The 26719-nt window shown below is 38.9% G+C and overlaps 1 protein-coding gene across 3 annotated transcripts in view; it reads left to right on the forward strand.

The window, feature by feature from the left end:
* The window catches only part of NR2C1 (nuclear receptor subfamily 2, group C, member 1), a 40862-nt gene extending 24489 nt beyond the window's left edge, over positions 1–16373 (forward strand). For 2 of the 3 annotated variants that reach the window (XM_009882593.1, XM_009882594.1), the window contains 6 exons: positions 4259–4421; positions 6509–6630; positions 9737–9876; positions 11859–11996; positions 15283–15388; positions 15815–16371. In XM_009882593.1, the coding sequence (XP_009880895.1) occupies positions 4259–4421; positions 6509–6630; positions 9737–9876; positions 11859–11996; positions 15283–15388; positions 15815–15989 (844 nt within the window). In that variant the 3' untranslated portion in view covers positions 15990–16371. Of the gene's footprint in view, positions 1–4258; positions 4422–6508; positions 6631–9736; positions 9877–11858; positions 11997–15282; positions 15389–15814 lie in introns of all 3 variants that reach the window. The other variant, XM_009882595.1, reaches the window with a different exon arrangement.
* The last annotated feature ends 10346 nt before the right edge of the window (positions 16374–26719 follow it).

The following is a 26719-nucleotide window of genomic DNA, read 5'->3' on the forward strand; positions in this document are numbered from 1 at the left end:
TGCTGTTGCGACAGGCCCTGCTAAAAAGTCTGTCCCCATCTTTCTTATAGGCCCTTTTTAGGTACTGAAAGGCTGGAATAACATCTCCCCAGAGCCTTCTCTTCTCCAGGCTGAACAACCCCAGCTCTCTTAGCCTGTCCTCGTAGGAGAGGTGCTCCATTCCTGATCGCTTTTGTGGCCCTCCTCTGGACCCACTCCAACAGGTCCATGTCTTTACTGGGGTGTTGAGGGCTCCAGAGCAGTAGTGAGTGAGATGGGGTCTCACCAGAGCAGAGCAGAGGGTCAGAGTCACCTCCCTGGACCTGCTGGCCATGCTTCTTTTGATACAGCCCAGGATACAGTTGGCCTTCTAGGCTGCAAGTGCACATTGCTGGCTCATGTCCAGCTTTTCATCCACCAGAACACCCAAGTCCTTCTCCACAGGGCTGCTCTCAATCCCTTCATCCCCCAGCCTGTATTGGTACTGGGGGCTGCCCCAACCCAGGTCCAGGACCTTGCACTTGGCCTTGTTGAACCTCATGAGGTTCACAAGCATGCTTCTTGAGCTTGTCCAGGTCCCTCTGGATGGCATCCCATTCCTTAGTTGTGTAAACTGCACCACTCAGCTTGGCATCATCTGCAAACTTGCTGAGGGTGCACTTGATCCCACTGTTTACATCATTGATGAAGACATTGAACAGTATTGGTCCCAATACGGACTCTTGAGGGACACCACTCATAACCAGTCTCCATCTGGACATTGAGCCATTGACCACTACCCTCTGGATGCCACCATCCAACCAATTCTTCACCCACCAAACAGTTCACCCATCAAATTCCTATCTCTCCAATTTAGACAGAAGGATGGTGTGGGGGACCGTGTCAAAGGCCTTACAGAAGGCCAGATAGATGACATCCATAGCTCTTCCCTTGTCCACTGATGTAGTCGCTTCATCATAGAAGGCCACTAAGTTGGTCTCCGATCATCTCCCTGTCCTCCAAGTGCCTTGAATATCTTACAAACTTGGGTCTTGCATTGGTTTTAACTGAGCCATTTTGGCAAGCGTAATGTGTAAGGTATTCTGTGTAGTACGTACTCAGTTACTCTGTCAGCTACAATCATATTCTTCCTTGGTTGTCATCTCATGCAAGCTTCTGACAGCCGCCCCAGCAATATTTCTTTACACACCATCTACGTTGTACATGCTGCTTTGAAAATGTATGTGAAGTAAATCCATCAAGGAAAAAAAGACTGATACATGCTGAAGTAGTTTGTACTGACTGAAATTTAGACTGAACATTAGGAAAGAATTTTTCACAGAAAGAGTGGTCGAGCATTGGAATAAGCTGCCCAGGGAGGTGGTTGAGTCACCATCCCTGGATGTGTTTAAGACACGTTTAGATGTGGTGTTGGGGGATATGGTGTAGGGGAGAACTTTGTAGAGTAGGGTAAATGGTTGGACTCGATGATCCCAAGGGTCTCTTCCAACCTAGACAATTCTATGAAATATATGATTTTCCCTATAGTCTCTACTGCTTTGTGTAATTGCAAGCAGAATGCATTTGTTTTGCTCTTTTCCTTATATGATGCCTAGAAAGTTAATGTGACTTTATATAGATGCTGATTTGGTCCTTTATGTGTCCTAGTGAAAGAATGTAAGAATATGCTGTGTAAATAGTATTGTTGTACGTGCTGATAAACTTCATTCAATACTACAGCTGTTCAAAAATATGTAGTAATAAGGTTGCACAATATCTTTCATTTCTTTATTTCCTGGCACTTGCAGATGCTTGCTTTTGCCAACTTCAGTGTTCCTGTTCTTTTTAAAAAATCTCCCTATGACAAGGCACCAAGTTCTCTCAACCAGAGAGTTTGGAAGAGCTCTGACTCATCTTAATGCATACTCTTGTCTAGTAGGTTACCTAATAGGTTTCCAGTGGGGAGGTTCAAGTTAAATATTCCTATGAAAGGGAAGTTGTTACCCAAGCAGAAACTAATATTTTTATCTAAACCTTTGGTTTCTTTGCCAGGCCCTATGCCAGCTTGGTCGAACAGACACAGATGTTTACTGAAGAAAAGGAGGTTAAGGGATTTCAGGAAGCAAGTTTTATCCATCCACATTTTTCATGTGTTATTATAAAATGTTATTATATTCCATTGCTTGCAGCTACAGTAGTTAAACCTTCACTTTTGTTGACACAAATTTAGTGTACAACTGCTGCTAGCATTCCACTGCTTTTATATTGTAATGTTATATGCCTTGTCCTCTAATGGCTTCATTATCTGTGTTCATTTTTACAGTTTATCAGCAGTCCCATATATCTGTTAGTGACTGGGCCTGACAAAAAGAGAACCAAAGTGGTTTCTAGTAAAGGATATCAATACCATGTATTTTAATGTTGATTATACCTTTTTTCCTCAGTTTGTGGGCTAGGTTTTCATAGGTTCCAGGCAAGCAAGCTTTGTTCTAGATTCTCTTTTTATTGGTGTTTTATCTTGCAACAATTGCTCATGTTGGACTTCATGTATGGAAAGGACCCACAGTGCTGAGCCGTGAGGAAGCAGCACTTCTATTGCCTTCTTCTGGCTTACTACTGCCAGTTTATGAGCTAGGAGGGAGAGGATTTCTTTGAAAGCAAACATTCAAGAATAAGTTGGAATATCATGGGCAGACATGGTTAACCAGTGTACTTGCCCACCCTGTTTAAAAGGGACTCTTCAGCCTATACTAGAATAAATACATGATCGTGGCAGATGCACATGATATTTACCTTTTGGGGAAAGGAGGGATCTTGTTCCTCTCACATTTCTGTGCCTGCTACATGAAGAGGCTTGCAGAGATCCTATTTTTCCTGAGAAGCAGCTGCCACTGAGCTGCTGGGTTTGCTCGTTCTATCTAAGGCTGCCAAGGGTGAGCCACGCAGGGCCTGAAATTCGTATCTCCTAGCAGGAGTCCAATAATGTAACTTCTAGATCTTACCCATGAATGCATTCCCTTTATGCCTACTTTCCTTATACCTGAGACAGAAAACATCCCAGGTATATCTGTGTAGTCCGCTTACCGTCTGTTTACTCCACTTCTGCATGCTGCAGTCACCCTCGTGTACACATCAAGCTGTGCAGGCTAGTGTAGGACCAAAAACTAGTTCTTTTACCATCTCAAGCCTGAGGCAGTGTCAGCAGCTCTTTTATTGTGATGTTTGGTTTGGTTGTAAATGGTTATGTCAAACACAGTAAACATTTAGATTTTTTTAGCATGTTAATGAATATATATAGCTAGGGAGTGTGGGGGAAGAGAAGGTGGTAAAATTCTCCTCCAGACTTTGGCATTAAATCAGTGATTTTAGATTCTGTGATAATAAATATGTCTCTATAAGTTGAGAATCAGTTCTACATACAAGCTGTTAATCAGCTTTTGTAAAGTTTTCAGAACTCCGTGCATAAGTTTTTCATGCAACGCTGTGTACAAATGATACTGCTTTCAGGATATGTCATCTGTCTGTAGGCAGTGATCAAATCTGTATATTTTTGATTGAAGATATATAATTTTTGGTTTTCAGGTGTATTCATGCACAGAAAAACAATGGATTTGTCATCGAGCAGCAAAGTAATTAATAATATATCTGTGCTCTTCCTGGCATCTCCACCATAACATTTGTGCATGTGATTTGGTCTTCACAGGAGTCACTGCCACACATCAAAGGATACTAAGGATGGTATTGAAAGCATAAGAGTGCTTTCTTTTACGTATTTCAGAACTGTCTTTTCAAATTAAGCTGAGTAACCTAACCACAACTCATTACTCCAAAAAAAAAAAAAAGCTTGTTCTCTTTGTGCATCATAGCAGCAAAAAGCCTGTAAAATTTACACGTGCCCTAAGTTACTTTAACAGCAGTCTGATGTCCTCAAAACGCTCATGCCAGCACTCTCAGTAAACATCACTAAAGAGATCTTGAAAGGCAAACTGTGATTCAGCAACACAATCAATATGTCAAAACTGTGAATTTGTTGGCAACTAGTGTGAACAGAGTCTGCTGCTAATTTTTGTTTCAGAGCCACTGTAAGTTGGAGTTTTCACGGATTTTGTTTGGTGGAGCGGCAGGAAAAGCATGCTACTAATTTCTGTTTTCCAAATCCAGTTCTTTGAAACAGGCATCTAAATACAGGTTTCACACATGTGCATGCTTCGTCCTAAATTGAAATGGTCTCTAAAAATTTATTTTCTTTTTAATTATTTTTTTTAATCTGTTTGTTTGTTTGTTTGTTGTGATCTTGCAGGGCATTTGATACTCTTGCTAAAGCATTAAATCCAGGAGAGACTGCAGCGTGCCAGAACTCTGAAAATATTGAAGCCAGCGTACAGCTGATTGGTGGAGAAACAAGCATGAATATCGTTGAAATAGAGGGGCCACTACTTAGTGATGCACATGTAGCATTCAGGGTACTTAATACTTTTTTACTGTTGACTACTTACAACCATTTTAACATAGTAATATAAAATAATGATCTGATTAAATCTTGTATTGGATTTCTTAGATTAACTATTTGTTAAGTTATTGGCATTCATTTCTGATGAATACACTGCCTTTGTTCACTAGTTAACTATTTGTTTTGGAAAATGTACAGCTCTTTTCAGTGGTTTAGCTACACTATTTTGTGGCTTCTTACCTTAAAATACTAGGTAATCCATGTAAAAGGTTTTACATAAACAAGAGTCGTACAAAGCAGAGAATCAGCATCCACATTCTTACTTGTTAACAGGTGGATCTGATAATCTGCAACTGGATTTTGGGACTCTTAAGTGTATTTGTCAGTTTCTCCTATGTGTATATGCCCTATTTTAGTATGGTATTAATTGACTTTAATCATTATGGGAAAATATGGTTTCTTTTCTAGTGAGCCATGTATTTTCTGGCTTTATTTCTCATTTTACAAGGCTGCAGAAACTCTTCTATTCATTTTTTTTAATCTTATTATTCATGGACAAATCAAAAAGCTTGCTCATCTGAGAACTTCTTCAGTACCAGGCATTTTATTAAACTTTGCCCCTCTGTGCTGGTTTTGGCTGGGATAGAGTTAAGTTCCTTCACAGTAGCTGGTAACGGGCTATGCTTTGGATTTGTGCTGGAAACAGTGTCGATAATATAGGGATGTTTAAGTTAGTGCTGAGCAGGTCTTACACAGGGTCAAGGCCTTTTCTGCTCCTCACATCCCCCCCCCAGCGAATAGGCTGGGGGTGCACAAGAAGCTGGGAGGGGACACAGCCGGGACAGCTGACCCCAACTGACCAAAGGGATATTCCATACCATATGGTGTCGTGCTCAGCATATAAACTAGAGGGGAGACTGGCAGGGTGGGGGCTGCTGCTTGGGGAGCGGCTGGGCATCGGTTGGCTGGTGGTGAGCAATTGTTTTTATTTGTATCACTTGTCTTTCTTGGGTTTTATTTATTTTTGTTATTTTTATTTTTTTTAATTATTGTTTATTATTTTCCTTTTCATTATTATTATATTATTTCCAATATTAAACTGGTTTTATCTCAACGCACAAGTTTTCTCACTTTTACCCTTCCAATTCTCTCCTTCCATCCTGCTGGGGGAAGTGAGTGAGCAGCTTTGTGGTGCTTAGTTGCTGGCGGGGTTAAACCATAATACCTTCTCATCAGCATGTTTTGATCACTCAGATAAACATCTCTCTAATGCAAATGTCAGTGTTGTTTTTTTTTTTAAATTGTGTTAGCCAAACCATTATATTAAGAAGCACTAATTTCTGAAGATAAAACTACAATGCCATATTTAGCAGTTTGGGGTCAAATCCCACTTTCTTGACAGTAACACCCCTGATTTTACTCATGTACGTTGAGAAAGGTAGAGCTGGTCCTTTCTGATGTATATTGATTATAGTTTTAGGACTTGGTGGCAGCTGTGTATTAGGCATTTTACTCACACATCAAAAGACTTTTGATGCATTTATTCATAAAATATTAATTAAAAGTACAAAACCAGATGTTTTGTGAAATACAATTCCCACACACAGACCCTCCCCAGGAATTGTGGGAACTCCTCTATTTTTTTCAGGTCATTTTGCCACTCCTCTGGGGGAAGCTTTAGAAAGTAATGATGCCTCTGTGTTTGTTTTTTTTAAATGTATTTATCTATATATAAATATAAGCAACTTCATTCTAATAACAGTGTTTGTTCTAAAACTTTTATTCCTTGAGAGTGTTTCAAAAGTTGGGTTTTATTTGGGATTTTCCATCTCGAGGTGTCCCAGACACCTTTATCTAAGATAAAGATTCAAACTGTTTGCCTTTTTTATTGCTTTGTAGTTATTATAGAGTATAACAGTGTGGCTTATAACAAAAAAGGCAGTCATTCAATTTTATTTCAGGATTATCTCATGCTTATTTAAAAACCAGTTTTACTTTTTCACCTAAAAGAAACTCTGAGACTGATTTTTTCTTACCATGTTTTTTATGAAGAAAGTAAAATAACTGATTTGCACTTTTTTTTTTTTTTTTGATTGCCAGCTCACCATGCCTTCTCCTATGCCTGAATATCTTAATGTTCACTATATCTGCGAGTCTGCCTCCAGGTTGCTTTTCTTGTCCATGCACTGGGCACGTTCCATTCCATCTTTCCAAGCTTTAGGGTAAGTGTTTGGTTGCTCTGTACACTCATGTTGTGAATACGCACTTTTAAATTTTTTATTTTCACTGTCATCTTCAGGGACACTTTAAAATATAAATCTACTTATTAAAACTGTTTTATAGATCTTCATCATGAAGGTAAATTTTCTTAATCAAAACTACTCCCAACTTCAGTCCAATTCAGGTACTTTGTTTGGGTTTGGAAGGAAAAAGGAGTAGATTTATAACAATCAAATGCCTGCACACTGCTACTTCTTTAATAAAGATAGGACTTCCTATCATTTTTTAATAGCTACATCGCAAACTAAGATGCTTATCAGGCAGTCACAACAAAGAAACTCCTCTCTGGATCCCCAGATATTGTTATCTTTATAGGTGAATTAGTAGTATTAATTTTGCCTTTAATAACCTATATGAAGAAAATGATTAGCTAGATTCAGCAAGCATTCAGGATTAAGTTGTTTAATTTCAGGGGATTTTCCAAAAACGAATGGTTGCTGTGACCAGAAAGTAATGCTTATTATTCCTTTTACAGTTTGTATAACATCCTGCTTTTCCAGCAGAATTCAGTGTATCACTTAAAATTCTTAAGCCAAATGTAGTAGCACATTGCCGATCATCACGAGAAAACATCTCAAAACAGCATGAGGAAAAGTGATTTATATTATTTTCAAAAGTAATTTTATGTAAACACATCAAACAAATAAAGATACTTTATCAGCTCTGACACAAATGGAGTATAAATCATGTTTGTCTGTTCTCATCTACAGTATTTTTCTTTATGCGATATCAAAATAGTGCATGACTGTGGCAGCAAAGAGAATTCCTTTTTAAAGTGAGGCATTGTCCCCTTTTCCAGGAAAGCTGTCAAAAGCAGGATGAGCTCTGATTATCATTTGTGTTTACTTAGATGTTTAAGCCAAATGATTCTACATTGTTTAAGGAAAGGTACTATATTGTGTGTAATCGAAGCCTGTGTTTTGGAGAAGAAAAAAATTAAACTCTATAGAGTTAAACAATAGCAAGGGTAAAAGATCAGGTAAATATGATGTTTTATTTTAGTAGAAATTGTTGCCCCACAGAATTTCAAAATACATAGGAATTAACATAGTACATTATATCATTATACATTTTTAAAGGTTTTTGCAACTGAGGGACACTGCAAATTAGTGTTATAACAATAAATGGGAACTGTTTTTTAAAAATAAAATGTTGTACAGAAGACCTGTCTCTCCAAAAAGATTAACAAGAAATGCTTAAAGAAAATCTGCATATTTTTTGAATATGTTATTTTCCAGTACATTTTTCTGTCTGAATAAAAAAAAGAGGAGTAGGCTGTCTTAATAGTGTTAATATTCACCTGTGCTAGCATTTACAGTCCCAATCAAGATCCTGGGCAAGAGTATATTTAAACACCGTTTAACATAAATATAAAGTTTTCCTTTTGAAGAGCTTAAAATACTTTTTCATGTCGAGATTTATTTGAAATTAATGCAGCATTTTTAGTTTGAGCACATTATATCCTATAATTTTGACTTTTAGAAGGGTGACTCATTTGACTTTGAAAATTAAGAGAAATTCATGGTACTAGTAATTGAGAGGAGTTGAGGAGCCAAAACAAAACCATAGTAACGGTTTTGTAAGGAAGATAGATAATTGTATCCAGGTGGTTTCCTCCTCAGGCAATGTTTTCCTTAGTCTCTGGAAGACAGTTGGCTTTGGCATACTGATGTCGTTAATGATACCAAGTTATTGTTTAGTTCATCTTCCTGCGTGAGGATCTTAGTAGGCAAGAGATGTTCCTACTGAAATGTTCATCAAGCTGGTTACAGCTTCTTAGTTTTTTGAGGCTGCTTAAGTTTGATCAGCCATAAAGTTGCTCTAGATGATACATCTATCCACACGCATACCAGCTGAGTAGCCAGTACACCCTTTTTTCACTGTTCCTCAGCATAGTCCCTTTGACAGGAGATGAATGGGGATGTGACAAATATGTGTAGAAGCTGCATGTACAGTATCATGTCTACCATAACAAGAACTGGATCATAGTAAAAAATATTGCCCTAGGTGAGCTCTCTGTAATGCAGTACAGGACAAGGCTACATTAGTCTGTCATTTGGCATTTTAGTATTGCAGTAAATCATCAGAAATGTTCTTGAAGAGTTCGTCAATGTTCATCAACGTTCTTGCAAAAATCTATTTAATTGTATTTTTGTAGCTTTTGTGCTTTTCTTCTTTGATAGGTCTTGTGCTTCTTTTAACTTTCCATTATTTATATTTATATTTACTGGCTAAAACTGTGACACATGGTACCTGAATTTGACTCCTCACTGGTAGTATTTCCTTTTTAAGGTACTGAGCTCTTGCTAAGCTCTACGAGTTAGTGATGCTTGGGAATACTGAAAGTAAGGAAGTGCCTGAATATGGATTGATACACCTAAATTTAAGCTTCAGCATCTGAAAAAAAATACTGACTACACATGAAACTTAATTTAAGGACTAATTCTGTCAGCAGACAAATCCTCGTGACTTCTATTTATACTTAAAAGTCTGTATTTCAGTCCTGATTCCAAACATGAAGAGGATACAGAGAATAGCAGTCTGGAAGCTCAGGAACTTGATCTCACGTGTTCCATTTCACATGTATTTTTGATTAAGAAATTATACCAAACTGCCAGATTTCAAGTAGAAAAAAAATTAAATAGACCTTTAAGTCTATTCTACATCCACAATACAGGAGCAATGCGAACTTTTTTTGTCCATGCATGTAAATGTTACCCAAAAAATAGTGTAAATCATAAGAAAACTAGCATAATGGAATATGCCTAGACAGTTGGCATTTACTGTAACTTCAGCTTGCTTTTGTAATACAGATCTATTTCCTTTTAGAGCATTAAAACAAAAATTACTTCTTTGCAAATGTCACTCTAAAACAGGTACTTTAATCCTAGTATGCAAATAAAAATCCTTTTGATGCAGGGCTTCATTTTGATACTGGTTGCAATGATTGAATTGGATGAATGTTTCATGAAGTGTTCTTCAAATTAAAAAAAAACTGTGAATGCAAATGGCTGGTTTTATTAAGTGAAATTATGTATTTTTTAATAGACAGGATAACAGCATATCATTAGTAAAAGCCTGCTGGAACGAACTTTTTACACTTGGTCTTGCACAGTGTTCACAAGTTATGAATGTGGCAACTATATTAACTGCGTTTGTTAATCACCTTCACGGCAGTTTACAGCAAGGTAAGGTGCATACTGGGCACATTGCCAGACTTGGGGAATTACTTCATGGTTTTTAAGTTTTGAACTGCGTAGAAGTTTCTTAGTTATCATTCAGTTGTTAATGAAAATTTACTGTTTGTAGAGTTTAGCAGTTAGTATTGAAACAAAATAATACTAGAAAAATCAGTTCACAAGATGGAATTTATTAGCAATTTTGCAAAAGTCAGCTATGCTAATAGTTAATTCCCCCCAAATTAAAAAAAAAACAAAACAAGTAAACAACCCAAACCCAAGACACAACAACAACAACAACAAATCTTTCTAATATAGATTAGCATTTACTGGGGGTTTTTTATTGTGTCTGTGTAATGTCAAATAGTGTTTGGCTCTTCTGTTAGTATACATCAGCTCAAATCAGTAATATTTCAGGCAGCATCAACATTAAGAACACACATATTCACAAGTGTACTGTGAATGTGATTCCTCTGTGTCAAGGGTAGAAAGTAAAGAATGACCCACCTGTCCTTGCTGCTCATAACTGTGAAACAAAGCAGCCAACTGCCAGCTTGGTGATGTAATTCCTTTACCTAACCTGGCTTGCTGGCTTCCGTATACTAGTTTTAGACTACATGCAAATCATCAACAGACCTTCACAAAGTATACTTCCTTTCTTCTTAATCCTATGTCCTGCATCTTTTGCGTGTTTTTCATTCCAAGAGAAGGAGGTGTCAGCTGGCCTCCTCTTCCATCTACAGGGAAGGAAATGTTCTTCTGAGTGGCAGGGGAGTCTTCTAGCTAATCTTCTTTATGTGCTTGTGAACATTCACAAGGTGTTCAGCACTAAAATCTAACCAATCAAAAATAATGTAGTCTTCATCTGTTCATAGTCTTAACAGATTTTTAATAAGGTAGGTGCACACACAAAAATCTTAGCATTTTCAGGTCTAACTAGACTTTAGGGTTATTTGGTGTTATGTGGATGAAAATTTGTTATTGCTATGCAAAACAGATTGGTAAGCTGTAGAAAAACAGCTCACCAGACTATAAATTTTTCCCCTGCTTGTATGATGAGGGAATTATTTCTGAGGGGTTTTCATGATTTAAAAATATCCACAAGATCCTCCTATAAATAACAATAGTTTATCATTAAAACAAATTGATTAAACCACTAAATATTATGGATCAGCTAACATACTAACAAATCTGTGAATGTCTTTAGGAGGGATACAAATGGAATTTGGGAGCTTGCTTTAGTCTACATAATTTTTAAGCATGTTAACCAAAAAGGGTATTGTAGTAATTAATAATGGGTTTATCATTATTACAAATATATATTTTTGCTATTTAATTTAGGAATTCGGTTTGAATGCAAAAATCAGAAATTTATAACTATTGTCTTCCAGTTGTGTAGTACGCCAGCTGCAGCATCTCCAAGAGATAACAAATCTGTGTGGCCCAGGGACCCTACTTTGATGGATCATGGAGGGAACGGGATTTTCAGACCGCTTAGCTATTGCTGACGCAAGGGGAACAGCTCTGCACCAACCACATTCCCCTAGACGCAAATCAGGAAAGGTGTATAGTGCACCTTCTTTTTCAGCAGTGGCATGGTCTTTGACTGACTAAAATAACCCATAAAACTGTACACTAACTTGTCTCATGGCACCTGACTGTTAGACATAGAGCACAGATGTGGAGTAGCAGTGTTTTTTCCTTACTCATAGTCTTTCCTTCATTGATCCTTTCAAGCTCTAGTCTGCCCCTGATTGTAGAAGCTGTAGTGGCAGGAAGAGACCTAATTGTACAATGTGAGGGGAAAAAAAAGATTGCTATAGTCCATAATAGTTGGTGTCAAGATAATTCAGACCAAGCATGTGAGTTTATAGCTGGCATAGATTTCCCACTAATGATACAAATCATTATTTTTAAAAATCCAGTGTGATCACATTTTTTGCATGTGTGTTGACTTGGAGGTTTTATATTTTGTGTGTGTGTTGACTTAGATAAGCTGCCAACAGACAGAGGAAAACTAGTAATGGAGCATATCTTCAAATTGCAAGAGTTCTGTAACAGCATGGTTAAGCTTTGCCTAGATGGATATGAATATGCATATTTGAAAGCAATTGTCCTCTTCAGTCCTGGTACGTAATTATTTAAATGTAAAACTTTAAACTATGCTATTTTTTGCCATATAACTTCTGCCTGTTCCATTATATGCAGTTACTACTATCACCTGTAGAATTACTTACTGCCTTGCTTGTTGAGAAGTCTTGGAAGGTGTATAATGAGGACTGTAGGAAGAGGAGGGTTAATCTTTTAATGTAAATAGTTGAATGCTGTTTTGGAGACTTAAATTTTACTCTTGCCTCTGCCATTGATGTGGGGTTTTTTTAAGTTTTTATTTATTTATTTATTGCTTTTAATTTTGTGCCTCCTTTCTGGGGTACTTTTTCTGAGAACCGGCAGTTTAATTTTCTTAAGTGTTGCTCTTGCACATCCAGCTGAGATGGATTGAAGTTGGGTTTTTAATGTATGAAAGACTATCTCGCTGGGTATCGATTCTCAGGTGCAGAATTACAGAAACATGTCACCTCACTTCACATGGGTATTTTGAAAATAAATACTACATACAGCATTTCTGGTGAATGAACACCACAAATGTGCCCTTATACCATTATTTCTGTCCTCTGAACAGTATTTGCCTAATGTAGTGCAAGTAACGTTAATGGACATACATTGGACAGTGAAGATAAAATAAAATAATGATTATTTTTTCCTTCTGGGAGATTAGTCTACAATATGGAGGAAGAAGAGTACTCTGGTTATGATAGATAGTGACAGAGTAGTTAGATTATGTAACACATATGCCTGGACTGTAGAAAATTACAACATTAATTTTATTTATTTGAAACTTGTAGAATTAACTTTTCATTAAAGGCGTTCAGATACTATATCAGTATACTGCAGGTCTTAGATTCATCATTCAGAATTTAGGGATTTAATATAAAACCAAGACCAAATCTTTTGATAAAAGAAAAATGTATAAACCTCAAATACTTTCTGTATCTCCAGAGATTTTTCACTGTCACATTTAGAAAGCAAATCTTCGGTCACTCCATTTTGCATTAAAAAGTTTTAAAAGCATCAACAGCTTCCTTAATCCTTGTTGCTCTGCCTTTTTTTAGATGCTGATGTCCCGTAGAAAAGATCAGAGTAAATTTTAAAAAGCTGCCTGAATCTTAGTGACCTGCCTCCCATCAGTAGTGTAGGATGTGGAGGAGGATTGGCAGAAGACTGACGTACAGGAATGCTTTCAGTTTTCTGATAAGCAGTACCCACCATGAGTTTAATTGCAATATTAAGAGCATTTGAAAATGTTTGCAATTTTTCTTTTCCACTGAGAACTGAAGATTTGCCTGGACTTTTCACTGTTACTTCAGAAGAGGCAGAGACTTTTTTTAAGTGGAGGGTGTGAGGGTGTTTTCTTGTGTAATTTTGGTAGATAATGCTTGCAGGAGAGGTAATTCTCCTTTAGGTGTTCCTTACCCCAAAATAGTCCTTTCATGGCATTCCCATACTCAGAACTGGTTGCTTCAGGAAAGAAACAAAATGATGAAAGAATACCTCAAGACAAATTTTCTAGTACAATGTCTACTAGGATTTATGACAGAATCTGTTGGCCTGTCTGAAGAAATCAGTCCTGTTAGACACCAGATAATATTTCCTTCACAAACCTTACACCTGCAAAGCGTTATTGACTTTTTCGTTTATTCTGAAGTTAATTTGTCTCCTTCTCATTAGATTTGACAACACAAGAGGTAGAAGGAGAAATGTCTTGGGAAAAGACTATATCCAGTCACATAATTAAAATTACTTTCCTTCAGCTCACATGCTTTCAGGATCACATTCCTAATGATGTGAAGCTGCTTTAATGCAATGTGTTGTCAATATTCTTGATCCTATGAGCCATATAACAAAATCTTCATATACCTGAAAGTTACGTTCAGTACCCTGAAGAGAAGGGATGTTCTGGAAATGATTTTACAGGACAGAAATTACAGTTTCAGGGATATTACTTCTCTGTTACAGAATTGGGCTAGGCTGCACATGCAGAATAGTCCTAAGGTAGGAATACCTGCTTTAGCAGGCCATGCTGATTTGCTGTCTTGCACAGCTGGAGACTTGAAGATTACTGAAAATCTTCTATGCCAAACTAGCTGTTTGGCCGTCACAAGACAGCCTTGGGCAAAGAGATGAGTGTAAAGGGAGTGTCTGGAAGACTTTGCATCTTTATAAACGGCTACTAGTGTAATAGCAGTTGCCTTCAAACTACTCTTTTCAGAAGTTGACCTCTAGTTGTGTTTGTGACGTTCCTCTAAAAGCAGCATCATGAAGTGATGCATATTTTATGTCAACAACAACTCTTCAAAATGCGTTGCTTCTTTGTGAACTTGTTAACCTCTTGTCCTCTGCATAAATTTGAGAACATGCTTTCAGAATGACTTAATTACTGTATAGGACAAAATATTCCTCCGTGAAATGATGTGTTCAGGGGAGTCCAATGTATCACATAACTGCTAAATTGCTCTGAAAGCTTCTATATCTGCAGAGCTAGACCAAAAACTCCTGGTTTTGTTGACAGACGGCCATATATTTGGAGAGAATAAGTGACTGCTAGAAATAATCTTTTATCTGACAGTTTGGCAGCTCACTTATAATCCCATTTCTGAAAAATAAAATCTACATGATTTGTTGTGCTACTATGACAGTAAAATATTTACATTAAGATAAATGGATAATAAAAATTACAGACTATGTAAAGTGTTCAGAATTACCAGATAATAATTTCCAAATGTGTCCTGGCAGTTAGGTTAATATCCTTTCATTTTAGCAAGATTTAGATTTCAAGTGTTTAAATCACTGATAAAAATTACATTTAGCACATTTGAAAATTTTGCACCGAACAGCTGAAAAAGAATAATCTGCTACAGATCGGTTTTAGGAAACAAATGGTTCATAGCCTTTTATTCTGCTCTTTCCACTGATCTTAATTTTATCCTTCACTTCCCACCCAAATGCTATCTGTGCATAAAGTATTCCAATAAATGTCACTATATTGAAACAAGGCTGTTCTACTGCTACACAGAAAACAGAGCTGTATCATCAAGATTGATGTAAATGTTGCAAGCACTGCATTTATTTGAGCTCTTCAAAATGTCTAGTTGTATTTATAAAAAATTAAGTAAAACATAAACATAGAGGAGAAGAAATACAAAGAGGTAAAGCAGTGTCCTCCACTAAAACTGTGAAGTTGCTACAGCTACCAAATAATGATTTCAGTATGCTCACAATTAGATAATCTGTATGGATTTTAGTGCATCTTATATAGAACATGTATACCAATGTAGATTGGGGTGTTTTTTTCAGATCACCCAGGTCTAGAAAATGTGGTACAGATTGAGAAATTTCAAGAAAAGGCTTACATGGAGTTCCAAGACTATGTAACAAAAGCATATCCAGATGATACTTACAGGTTTGTTAACTTACATGCTTACTTGATTGAGTCTCTTTTCAGAGCAATGGTGATACTGATTTGTGCAGTATTTCTTGTAATAAATATGTACATTTTCTTCTTAACCTCCTTAAAGTAAGACATTACCTTTAGAGCACTTAAAATATTATGCATGTACTCATACATGAGTGTTATTTATCTACTCATTCATTATTAATTTCCAAAATGAAATCTTGGAAATAAAATAAATATTTTTAATATTTTCATTTTGAATTGTACCTACTTGGAATATTTCCTCATTTAGTCTAAGTCCAAAGCCTTTCATGAATTAGATATAGCAAATTTTGACTAGTATTGTCCCTTGGTAATTTTTTATCATAACATGATTGTGAATAACATCAAAATCTGTAACCACAAGTAACCCTTTTTACCAAACTTATTTTCCAGACTGTCTAGACTTCTTCTCCGGTTGCCTGCTCTTAGGCTGATGAGTGCTGCCATCACTGAAGAGCTATTCTTTGCAGGACTAATTGGAAATGTTCAGATTGATAGCATCATCCCATATATTCTGCGAATGGAGACAGCGGACTACAACTCTCAGATAATTGGTCATGCCGTATAAAAGTAGCAGTGAAGGATTCTGTACCATGGCAGTCATGGTGATGTAAATGCATACCCTGTCTCCAAGAGATGGCAATAAGCCTTCCCATGCACCTTTCCAAAGAAGGCTAATATTCCTCCTTTCCAGTACACTTGGGAAACATGGTGGAGTGTATTAAGGAATATAGGATAACTTCCTATTTTTCATCTGATCTTCAAGGACTTGTAAATTAACTTGATATCTGAAGAAAGTCAAGAATTGTCCATCCTATTTTTGTAGATAGATGAACTTGGAATATTTGTTTATGAAGTCCAGGCTTGTGAAGAAACGGAAGAATCTTTGACTGAACTAAGGTATCTCAACTTAGTTTGATGTTTTAGACAAATAAATTAACTTTCCTCTCTGAGTTGTGTTTTCAGTGTTTTGCTACTAGGTCTTTCTCACTGATCAAATGGAAAATACATGATCAAACATCCTGAAAAGGCCAGTGTTTCCATGGAAACAAGACCATTATTTCCCTGTTGTTTTGAAGAGAGATTTGTTTCTTGTTGAATGAAACACTGGACACCATTGCAAGTGCAGGGAAAGTAGAAGTTGTTCACATTTTAAAATATTCTGATGATATGGTGATGCAGTTGATCAAAAGTGAAGCGGCAAAGGGTCAGTACTGACTGATTTATGGATGCAAAGGAATACTGTGTTGTAGTATTACGTCTTGGTAGACATCAGCTATTTTATGATATGAAAAACTAACAGCAAAGTGTATACTGCGGGTATTCAAAGACAGCATCCTCCTGTTTTTCCTGGTCTCAGAAGTTAAAGCTTTTTGACAATACCCCTTCGTCTTTCATACTCAGTGCACAATGATGGAGGCATTCTAAATGCCTCTTAACTTGTGTTAATGTTTATATTTTTTTATCATTAGCCTTTGGCTATGTAGTTCTCTTTTCCAACCATTCTCGTATGATTATTTTTTAAATTTGAGTTTGTCAAATCCAGTGCCCCTCCCTATGGGAGCATGGTCTCTGCTGCTTTTCCTTTCCTTATTAGAAATGGGTCTAGATACTACATATATGTTGCCTGTATCATACTCCATAGCTCCATCTAAGGATGGGTTTCAGTGTTTTTCTATCTTGAGGCATGTGCCTCACTGACAAGTAACACTGGAATATGGTTGCTTCTTGCTCCCTTTTGCAACAGCAAGTTATACATCCCTAGCACATTTAATACCTGTTGCTTAAAATGAGAGAAGTATCCTAGTATACGTGGTGGTCTACCTTTGACACTGGCATTTAGGATTATCTAAATCTTGGATCGAGGCCAAGTTCTATTTATCATGAACCTTCTCTTTCTCTGGCAACATTGGGTGAGGAAGAGCCTTGCCCAATCAAGAAACAGACAGTTGCGCCAGAAATTGCTTAGCCAAAACATCAGCTTTAATGGGGGCCTTTGCCTACTCTGCAGTAGCAGCTCCAAGGCCACCCTAACACCAAGAGACTGCTAGATGAGGCTTGTGTGAGTTCTGTAGTTTTTCTCAGCACCTGAGGATCTCAACCAGCCAAAAAGAATCAGAGAACTGCCTCTGATATTGAATTTCTGTGTTCCTTTCAATTCCACTAACTGAGCTGATTGGATCTTCTGCCACCCAAGCTCTACAATGTGAGGCTTTACTACAGCATCGGTCATATCCAATACCACAGACCCAAGCACTCAGTGCTGAGGACGCCGATGGGATGGAACCATTTCCTTGCTTCTGCCTTGGCACTTACTGACTTGCTGGAGGACAGCCTTCAGTGTTGGAGCTGGCCATGGCAGCTGAGCCCTTCCCATATTCCACCACCCAAGGGCACAGGATTCAAGCTCTTCATCCATGTTCCCTGGAGAGCAGTATGAGGACTACTTCTCTGCGTCTCAGGAGATACGCATCTCATCAGCAGGGTTTATGAAAATATGAAAGACAGTTGCTGATAATATGCTGTGCTTGTTCTCTCCCCAGGGGTTAGAGGCCCATCTTGCTATCTGTAGGACCAAGTTGCAGATGGGAGGTATATCATTCTTCAATTCAGTTCTCCTTAGAAATGCTGACCCTGCTTTCTAGCCCTGTGCTATCCATAACCCGCTTCTGGCCCCAACAGGCATGGGAGATTTACAGTCCTCTGTGTTAAACCTTTTAAGGAAGCTGACAGCGTGTTACTCAATATTTTGGAGGGGGTTTCCCAGGCATTCCCAATACTCTTGGAAGAGATTTACTCCAACATTCTCCATGTAACCCAGATAATAGTAGGGTGGAAATAAAAGTTTGTTTTCCTTCTCAATGCAGTACATTGTGCAAATCTCTCACATTCTTGCAGAAATCTTAACTCCATAGCTTTAGTCTCAGGTGTGATATGCTGTTCTTTGTTTACAGCTGGCCAAAAGATTCAGCTGATGCAGCCTCTCACATGGTACTGTCCAGTTTCAGAAACAGCTGAGAAAATACCAGTGTTCTGCAGATGTAAATCTTTAGCAGTTGAATCCCTCAGCTCATCCTTTTTTATCATAGAACAACCCAGGTTTGAAGGGACCTCGAACAACCATCCAGTCCAACCTTTTGTGGGAAAGGGAGCCTAGATGAGATTATGTAGCACCCTGTCCAATTGATCTTGAAAACCTCCAGTGATGCACCACATCCCTGGGGAGGTTGTTGCAGTCATTGATTGTTCTCAGCATAAAAAAATTCTTTTGAATTCTATGGAGCTCTCTAAGACTTTTCAAAGATGACAGTCAGTGGCCTTGTACCAACGTTAGCCACTTCTCTGAATACCCTACGGTGGATCTCCTCTGGGCCCATGGATTTATGTGAGTTGAGCCCTTGCAAGAGGCTGCAGACCAGCCCTTCCTCCACTACTCGTGAGTCGACACATGCATTGTCATAGCTACTTGATTCTGTGGTCCAGCTGGTAAAGACAGAGGCAAAGAAGATACTGAGAACCTCTGCCTTGTCAGCATTATTAATGATTAGTTTCCCTGCCCTGTTAGGCAATGGGTCTGTGTCTTTCCTGTGCTTCTGCTTACTGCCAACATATCTGAAGAACCCTGTCTTGTTGTTCTTGACATCTTTGGCCAATTTTAGTTCTAGCTGAGCCTTAGCCTTCCTGACTGAATCTCTGCGTGCCCTAGCAAGGTTCTTGTAGTCTTGGACGGGTATTTAACTGCCTTTCTATAGCTGGTATGCTGCTCTTTTTTTTTTTTCCTTTGTTTTTTTTATCAGAGCACTGTTTTGGAGGACATGGCCTTAGAACCTGATTTTCTCTGTATTTCTGTTCTTGCTTCCTCTTTGTGCCCTAGTCTGCTTGAATACAAGTTAGCCTACTTCAGTAACGTGTGGACTGCCATTACCACTGACTGCTGAGTCAAGACGACTTTCTTAAGATGTGTCAACTCAAAAGCACAAGAACCTTAGTAATTTTTCATATCAGGTTGTTTAAATTCAGGTGTTTGAAGCGTGTCCTTGCTGTTCTTTTTGATACCCATCACCTTTGTTGGGCAGCAGAAGATCCAAATCCCAATGGCTGACATTTTCCCCTCCCACACCTCTTACTGTTCTTTTCCTGGCAAATCCCTTGGACTCATCTGGGATTTCTGCCAAATCACCAAATCAGGAAATTCACCTGTCCATGTTTTTCTTTTTAAATCCTGTATTTTCAGGTCTGAGATTTCCCTTCACATGTTGGGTAGCAAGAGAATATTCTTATTTGCGTGGGACAGAGACCTTCAGATTATCTTTAATCTAGTTCTCTTGACCAGCTGAGAAATCAAACAGGATAACCACCTCCAAACTAGGTGACAGACTGTATTGCCTCTCTTGAACAGTATGGTTGAGTCACCATCAGTAATCAGGATATACTCTAATAAAAGTTCTCAGAGTACATTTAAGACTTTGCTCAATAATCTCTCTGTTTCCTATCTCTGCAAGCTGGACAACTAGTTCGAGAAATCTTCAACCAAAGAACCAAGAAGTCTCTGCCAGCCATCTTTTTCTGAGAATACTGGGACACTTAATTATCTGTGGTGTGGGGATCTATATGGGTATGCATGTAAAGAAAAGTTGCTTATCTCAAACAGATTCTAGCTACTTGTGTGTTGTCCATATATGTGATAACCATATACCCTTCTCCCTTGCTCTGTGCGGCTGACAGAATATTATAACTTTATTCTTGCTGTCAAGTCAAGGAAAAGGGAGAGAGAGTAGTACACACCCACAGTATTGTGAGGGCCAAAAAACCCCCATTTTTTTGATCTTGGACACCTCTGATGTTTGGACCTCTATACAGCAAATGTGCATACAAACAACGCATTGCAAAGAGCTCTGCCTACTGGTAAGTAACCTTTTTTTCCCCCAAAGTTTTCTTGCATTTTTTCATAATAATGAATTTTCATCAGAAGTTCAGTAATGATTTAAACGTAGGGTGCAGCTGGTGTATGCTGCCTGGCACATGTAATCTCTCATCTTCACGATGATCTAGAAGCTGGATCCCATGCTACTCACTTTGCTCATCGAGATTTTTCATTATTCATTTAAAAATAATTTCATCAATCATTCTTAAACTGTAAATTCGTGCTTTTGATAAGGAATGAGGCTTAACTGGGTTTTCTCAGGAATGGGAGCTTTAAAACAGGTAAATTAATACAGGGATGAACATGTTTTTTCCTTAGTTCTGGATATTAACCATTGCAGTCATCTGAGAATGATGCAACAGCTCATGGAAAGGCTGAATAGTGAAGTTCTGGTTTTGTTGTTTTGTTCTTTTAAGATAACTGCTGCTCAGTTAAATGGAGCATACTAATTTACCTTCAACTCAGGCCCTTAGTGTTTCTAATAGCTATTTTTTATGATGGTATGATCTCACACTACCACCTGTGTGATTTTTTGTCATTTATAGTCTTGTGAATAAATGTTCTTTGCTACTGAATGAAAGGCTGGCTAATATTACTGGTTTCTTTCATGCTGTTTAGTAACACTGTTAATCAGCTAACAAAAATATGAATATTGAAGCTCACTCCACCATGGATGTTAAAATATCTCGTTATTCTTGTGACCTCTTCCTTTCACCTTTAATTTATTTTTCAACTTTTTGACCTTCAGCAGTCTGACAGTTTTCATACCCAATCAGGATTTAACCAAACTGTGGCACTTACTAGCCAAAAAGTAGGAAGTCTCTTTGCCAATGAAAGGACAAGTTCCATTTCAAGAGCTTTAAAATTTTCCATGTTAAGAGCAAGAAAAATCATTTTAATATAAATCACATGAAAGGAAAAGCAATTTTATACATGTTAGAATCCTGTCATTTAAAGATGGGAGTGATGTTACACATAATAAGCTTAATAGTTCAAACATTTTTCATGGAAGTATATGTGGTACATATATACGTGGGTTTAGGTTGCTTGTTTCATACTGGTAAAGTTCCTGGTGCAAATAATTGTGCTATGTTAAACTTTTTCCAAAGTACATTCAATGCAATACCTTCTGCCATTACAAACTTACCTGTCCATACGTTTATTCTCTTTATGTGATCTTCAGTCTCAGTGAAAGTCCGTCTCTTCAGTTTGAAACTGGTCTGTTTATTTTGCTCAGCCTTTGCAGTTTGCTAGTACATTGGTTTCAGTGTAAGCATTACAATGTCACTGTAATTGTTTTACTGTTGTATTAAAAAAATCACACTGTAAATGTCTTGAAACCTGCCTAAATTGGTAAATTCTATTTTGGCTGTATTTTTTAAAATAAATTGTAACTTTCCATTGTAGAAAACAATTGCAATAACCTATTACTTTATTAATGTTTTATATGGATTGACTTACAGACCTAAAACAGCATATATGGTTACAAAGAGTTTGTGGATCTTTCACACTTTTATTACGCAATGTAGCATTGTCATTTATATTCAGTCTCTGGGATTTGTGATAGCTGCAATATCTTGCCGTTTGCTAACCTTTGTTGCTATTAACCCTTTGTTTCCATGCTTACTACTTTCTGGCCTATGAATTTGAAAATGTAATAATTTATTATAAAATTTCATTTACCAATTTTTTGCTTTTTAAAACACTACTTAGAAATATGTATTGTAATGAACCCTGATCGCAGATCTTCATGTCATATAATGCAATAATGTATATTTGGAAATTATTATTTGATTCATTATGGATCAGTTTTAGGTTGGAAGTTAAGAGCATGGTTGAACACAGGTGGGTTTTTTTCTTTTGAAAGAAATACAGACTTCAGATATTCAGGTTTAATTATCTCAGTTTTAAATATTACTGGATAAATAATGAATTCATGCTTAAAATTGTGAAATTATCACAAGTTTTGGTCTATTTCAGAATTGATTTCTCAATGATAATTGAAGAAGTACAATTTTTTTTGGTCTTTGTCTTCTATTATAAATGAATGTGGCACTTGCATGAACGTGCAGATAACCCAGAACAGCATCCCAAACGAGAAATGAGCTACCACTATTTCCATGTTTAAATCCTGTAATGTTTTTATCATGAAGTGTCATGGTTTTAACCCCAGCCGGCAACAAAACACCATGCAGCTGCTCCCTCGCTCCCCCTTCCCCCCCAGGCCCCCAGTGGGATGAGGAGAAGAATTGGGAAAAAAAGCAAAACTCTTGGGTTGAAATAAAGACAGTTTAATAGGACAGCAAAGGAAGAGGAGGAAAAAAAACCCAAACAGAATATAGAAAAAGTGATGCGCAGTGCAGTTGCTCACCACCTGCTGACCAATGCCCATCCCGTCCCCAAGCAGTGATCCCAGCATCACGGCCAGCTCGTTTATATACCAAGCATGACATCATATGGTATGGAATATCCCTTTGGCCAGTTTGGGTCAGCTGTCCTGGCTATGCTCCCTCCCAGCTTCTTGTGCATCTCCTCACTGGCAGAACATGGGAACCTGAAAAGTCCTTCATTTAGTATAAGCAGTAGTTATCAATGACTAAAACATCTGTGTGTTACCAACATTATTCTCATACTAAATCCAAAACACAGCACTATACCAGCTACTGGGAACACAATTAACTCTATCCTAGCCGAAACAAGGACATGAAGTAAATTAATTGACACTGACACATTGCAGGGAAAATGTTTGTAAAGTGCATTGGTAAAAGATAAAGTTTGGATGATACAATGAGTTCACTAATTATGACAGCTGGAAATAAGCATTTAGAGTTTTCCCCATCAAAACGCTCCCGGCTGTCTCTTTTGCCTCTGTTCTAAAAACTTACCTTTCTCAGTACTTAGAATCATAGTATCACAGAATGGTTGGGGTTGGAAGGGGTCTTCAAAGGTCATCTAGTCCAACCCCCTGCCATGGGCAGGGACACCTCCCACTAGATCGGGTTGCTCAAAGCCCCATCCAGCCTGACCTTGAACACTTCAAGGGATGGGGCATCCACAACTTCTCCAGGCAACCTGTTCCAGTGTCCCACCACCCTCACAGCATAGAATTTCTTCCTAATGTCCAATCTAGATCTCCCCTCCTGCATTTTAAAACCATTGCCCCTTGTCCTGTCACTACAGGCCCTAGTAAGAAGTCTTTCTCCATCTTAAGCCCCCTTTAAATATTGGAAGGCTGCAATAAGGTCTCCTTGCAGCCTGCTCTTCCCCAGGCTGAACAACCTCTCAGCCTGTCCTCATAGGAGAGGTGTCCCAGCCCTCTGACCATTTTTGTGGCCCTCCTCTGAACCCGCTCTATCTTCTGCAAAGCCCTGTTCCGCAATTGGCCTGCTAATCAATTACTCTCTCATACCAGTAACTTTCCACAGCCTTTTGGTCACCTCTGAAGGGAAGAGGAAAAGCTGTCCAGAAAAAAAGTGCTCTTCTGGTGAACAAAAAAAGCTTGTCTGGGAACTCTCCAACTTTGTTTCCCTGTGGCATCTCCCTTTTTCCCTCTACTCAACAAACATCCCTAGCACCCCGTCTTGCCTTTCCTCCTCATAACTCTATCAAATAACCCCAAATAACATTTGTACTTCACCGTAGGAATCCATCTCTCATGAGCTCCTGTTTTTCTTTACATGTGTAAAAATTCTTGCATTAATACATGCCTGTGAATAACCCTGCTCAGCCACCTCAGTATTCCTTTACCCCCAAGCTCTCTAGTGTAAAGCCCTACCCTCGCTCTGATATACAACAGCTAGTACAGAATACAATTTTCTCCTACATGAATCTTTATTGGAAGAAGTCAGGGTTGTGCATTTCGGCTTGAGTGTAGGAACCAAGTGTGTCCTCTGAGTCACTGTGTTGGAGATGAAAGCAAGTCATTTGGACCACTAGCATATCGCTGCCTTCAAGTATCAACGACTGGACACTTAAGGTTTTTGTGGCTGCTGACACTGGGAGAAATAATGCATTTCCTGATTATTTTTTAGTAACTAGATCTTGTAGTAATGCTTGCTTAAATGTATTTTCACGTTAACTGTCGTTGGGTTAGGGAAAGGTGGATGGGGTGCTAATAAGGAAAGAGGAGTATTTGTGGCTTGCGTGCAGTGGTAGGGGGAAAGGAGGATAGCACAGAAGCAAAGTCCTGGGGATGCTTTTAACTAAACTTCTGTGGTAGAGTTGCCTGTGAGAGCAGAGAAACTAGATAGAACCGCCCCACCACGGGTTCTTCGGAATTAGTACAGCGCATTTCACTCAGCAGAACTGCTCATGGTGCCACGTGGATCAGTGTAGTGATCCCAATCATTTTAACACTTGGGGGAAAAAAAATAATCCATGTTATTTCCCTACCAGCAGAGAAAATGCTCATGGAACTATACTCTCAGTCAATGAAAATTACCCCAGTTAAATGAACCGGGAATAGGCTTAGAAATTGGTTCAAGAGTTGAACCTATCCAATGCTTCAAAAGGTGGATGACCTAATTTAAACTCCATTTCTTTCATATTTTACGCTCCATCATCAGTAGTTTGTATCAAAATAGTGGTTTCTGTATATGAAGTTACAGAAAACACAAGTGAATTCTGTTCCTCCCTGTTCTTCTGCCTGCTAATGTACAATTATCTGAGCATATTTTAATATATTTCATAAATTTTCTAAGAGTTTTGATTGTGAAAATGCAAATAACCCGCTACAAGTGTACTGAAGCCTGAGACCGCAAAACAGATGCTGTGGTTAGAGAGCAGAGCACTGGATCAGCAGGGCTTGTGTTTCGTGTTTGAACGCAAAATCACTTGTGTTCAAATTAAAAAATTTGAATGGGAAACTTAGACTACTAGACTTGACGTTGAAATGGGAATTACACTTCCACGCTGTGAACTTGTCTGACAAACCTTTTTCCCAGTCTCATGTTCCTCTCAGGTTTAACATCACCTACTTCATTTTTCACTTCGACTCCTGCTTTGTCCCTTCCCAAATCCCCAGTTCTGATGATGTCAGCTCCCACCCAGCAGCTTGGCCTCTCGGTACTGACTGACAGCTGGGCTCTGCTGAACGGCCAGTGCTGGTTGCAGCTCTGATGATGTGTTTACCAGGTGCTTTTCCAAGTCCTGCCTGTTCTGACAAGGTACCGTGGATCTATCTATGGCTGGCCTGTGTAACCCTGGCCTTGTGAAGCAGCTTCTGCGCCTTGCCAGACCAGACTTGCAGTGACAGCAGTAGAGTACTCCCAATGTCCACAGCAGGGTGATCAAAAATATTTTTTCCTGCTGGTGCAGAACCAGGAGAAGTCAGTGGGACTAGATGGAGATGGTGGGGTAGAGAAGTAGATAAGGTAAGAGATAAACGTTCCTTAATGGCCTGCAAGGGAGAGGCAAGACTGTTAAGCTCGTCTCTGACAATCACCCACAGTCTGCATGGGGTGAGATGTTACCTCCCCTATCTTCTAATTTTTCACGTAGGCAATCCTGGACTCCTCACTGCCAGTCGTAACTCTTTTCTCATCACAGATCTTCTGACCTGTGTGAAATAAAGGATAGATATTTCTATTTAAAAAGTGGAGTTTCCCCCCCCGCCATGCTGAAGTTTTGTCTCTCGCTGATCTTCACGTGTGACGACTAGGCAAATGCTCTTTTTATGGATCTAGGCAATGCAGATTGGAAGCCAAAATCTGTGTCTTCATCAGAAAATAGCCTTCAGCAACCTTAACAAAGGCCAGAAGGATCTCACCGCTGGGTAAGTTTCTGGACAGTTGCTCTGTTATCACAAACAAAGCAAACCACATGCTAGCTGCACTGGGAGAAGCCTGGTCAGCCAGTTCAGGCTAATTATCATCCCCTTGGCTGGTGAGGCAGCACCTGGGACACCGAGGTCCTGTTAAAGTGGGATGTTGAGATCGTGCTCCAGCAGATGGTTGTTGCAAGGGCCACCAGCCAGGGAGACGTGGATTTGTGAAGAGGGGGGTTTGAGTTCTGCACCTACAGCCTGGTGAGGAGGTGTTCAGGAGCGTCTGATCACAGCCTACAACTCTTTGCAGGAGAGTTAACAACAACGACGGAGCCATATTCCTCATGGGAGCGGGTCACCGAGCAGGAGGGGATGGCTGAAGAGCCGCTTGCGAGGTTGAGGCAGGAGTAAGGTACTCGGCAGCTGGGCAGGGCGGCACCGGGCTGACCGGAGGGCTCCACACCTGCCTCCCTGCCCGTTCTCCGGGGCAGGCCAGGGAAAGCCACCGCGGGCCTGCTCCAAACTGAACGCGGGCCTGGACCGCCCCGCTCCAACCGGCCCAGCCCCCGCGGCCCGGGCAGCCACCCGCGTCCGCTGGCGGGGGCGGGGG

This window comes from Charadrius vociferus, unplaced genomic scaffold, assembly GCF_000708025.1.
Source record: "Charadrius vociferus isolate BGI_N301 unplaced genomic scaffold, ASM70802v2 scaffold72, whole genome shotgun sequence".
In the NCBI taxonomy this organism is placed as follows: Eukaryota; Metazoa; Chordata; class Aves; order Charadriiformes; family Charadriidae; genus Charadrius; species Charadrius vociferus.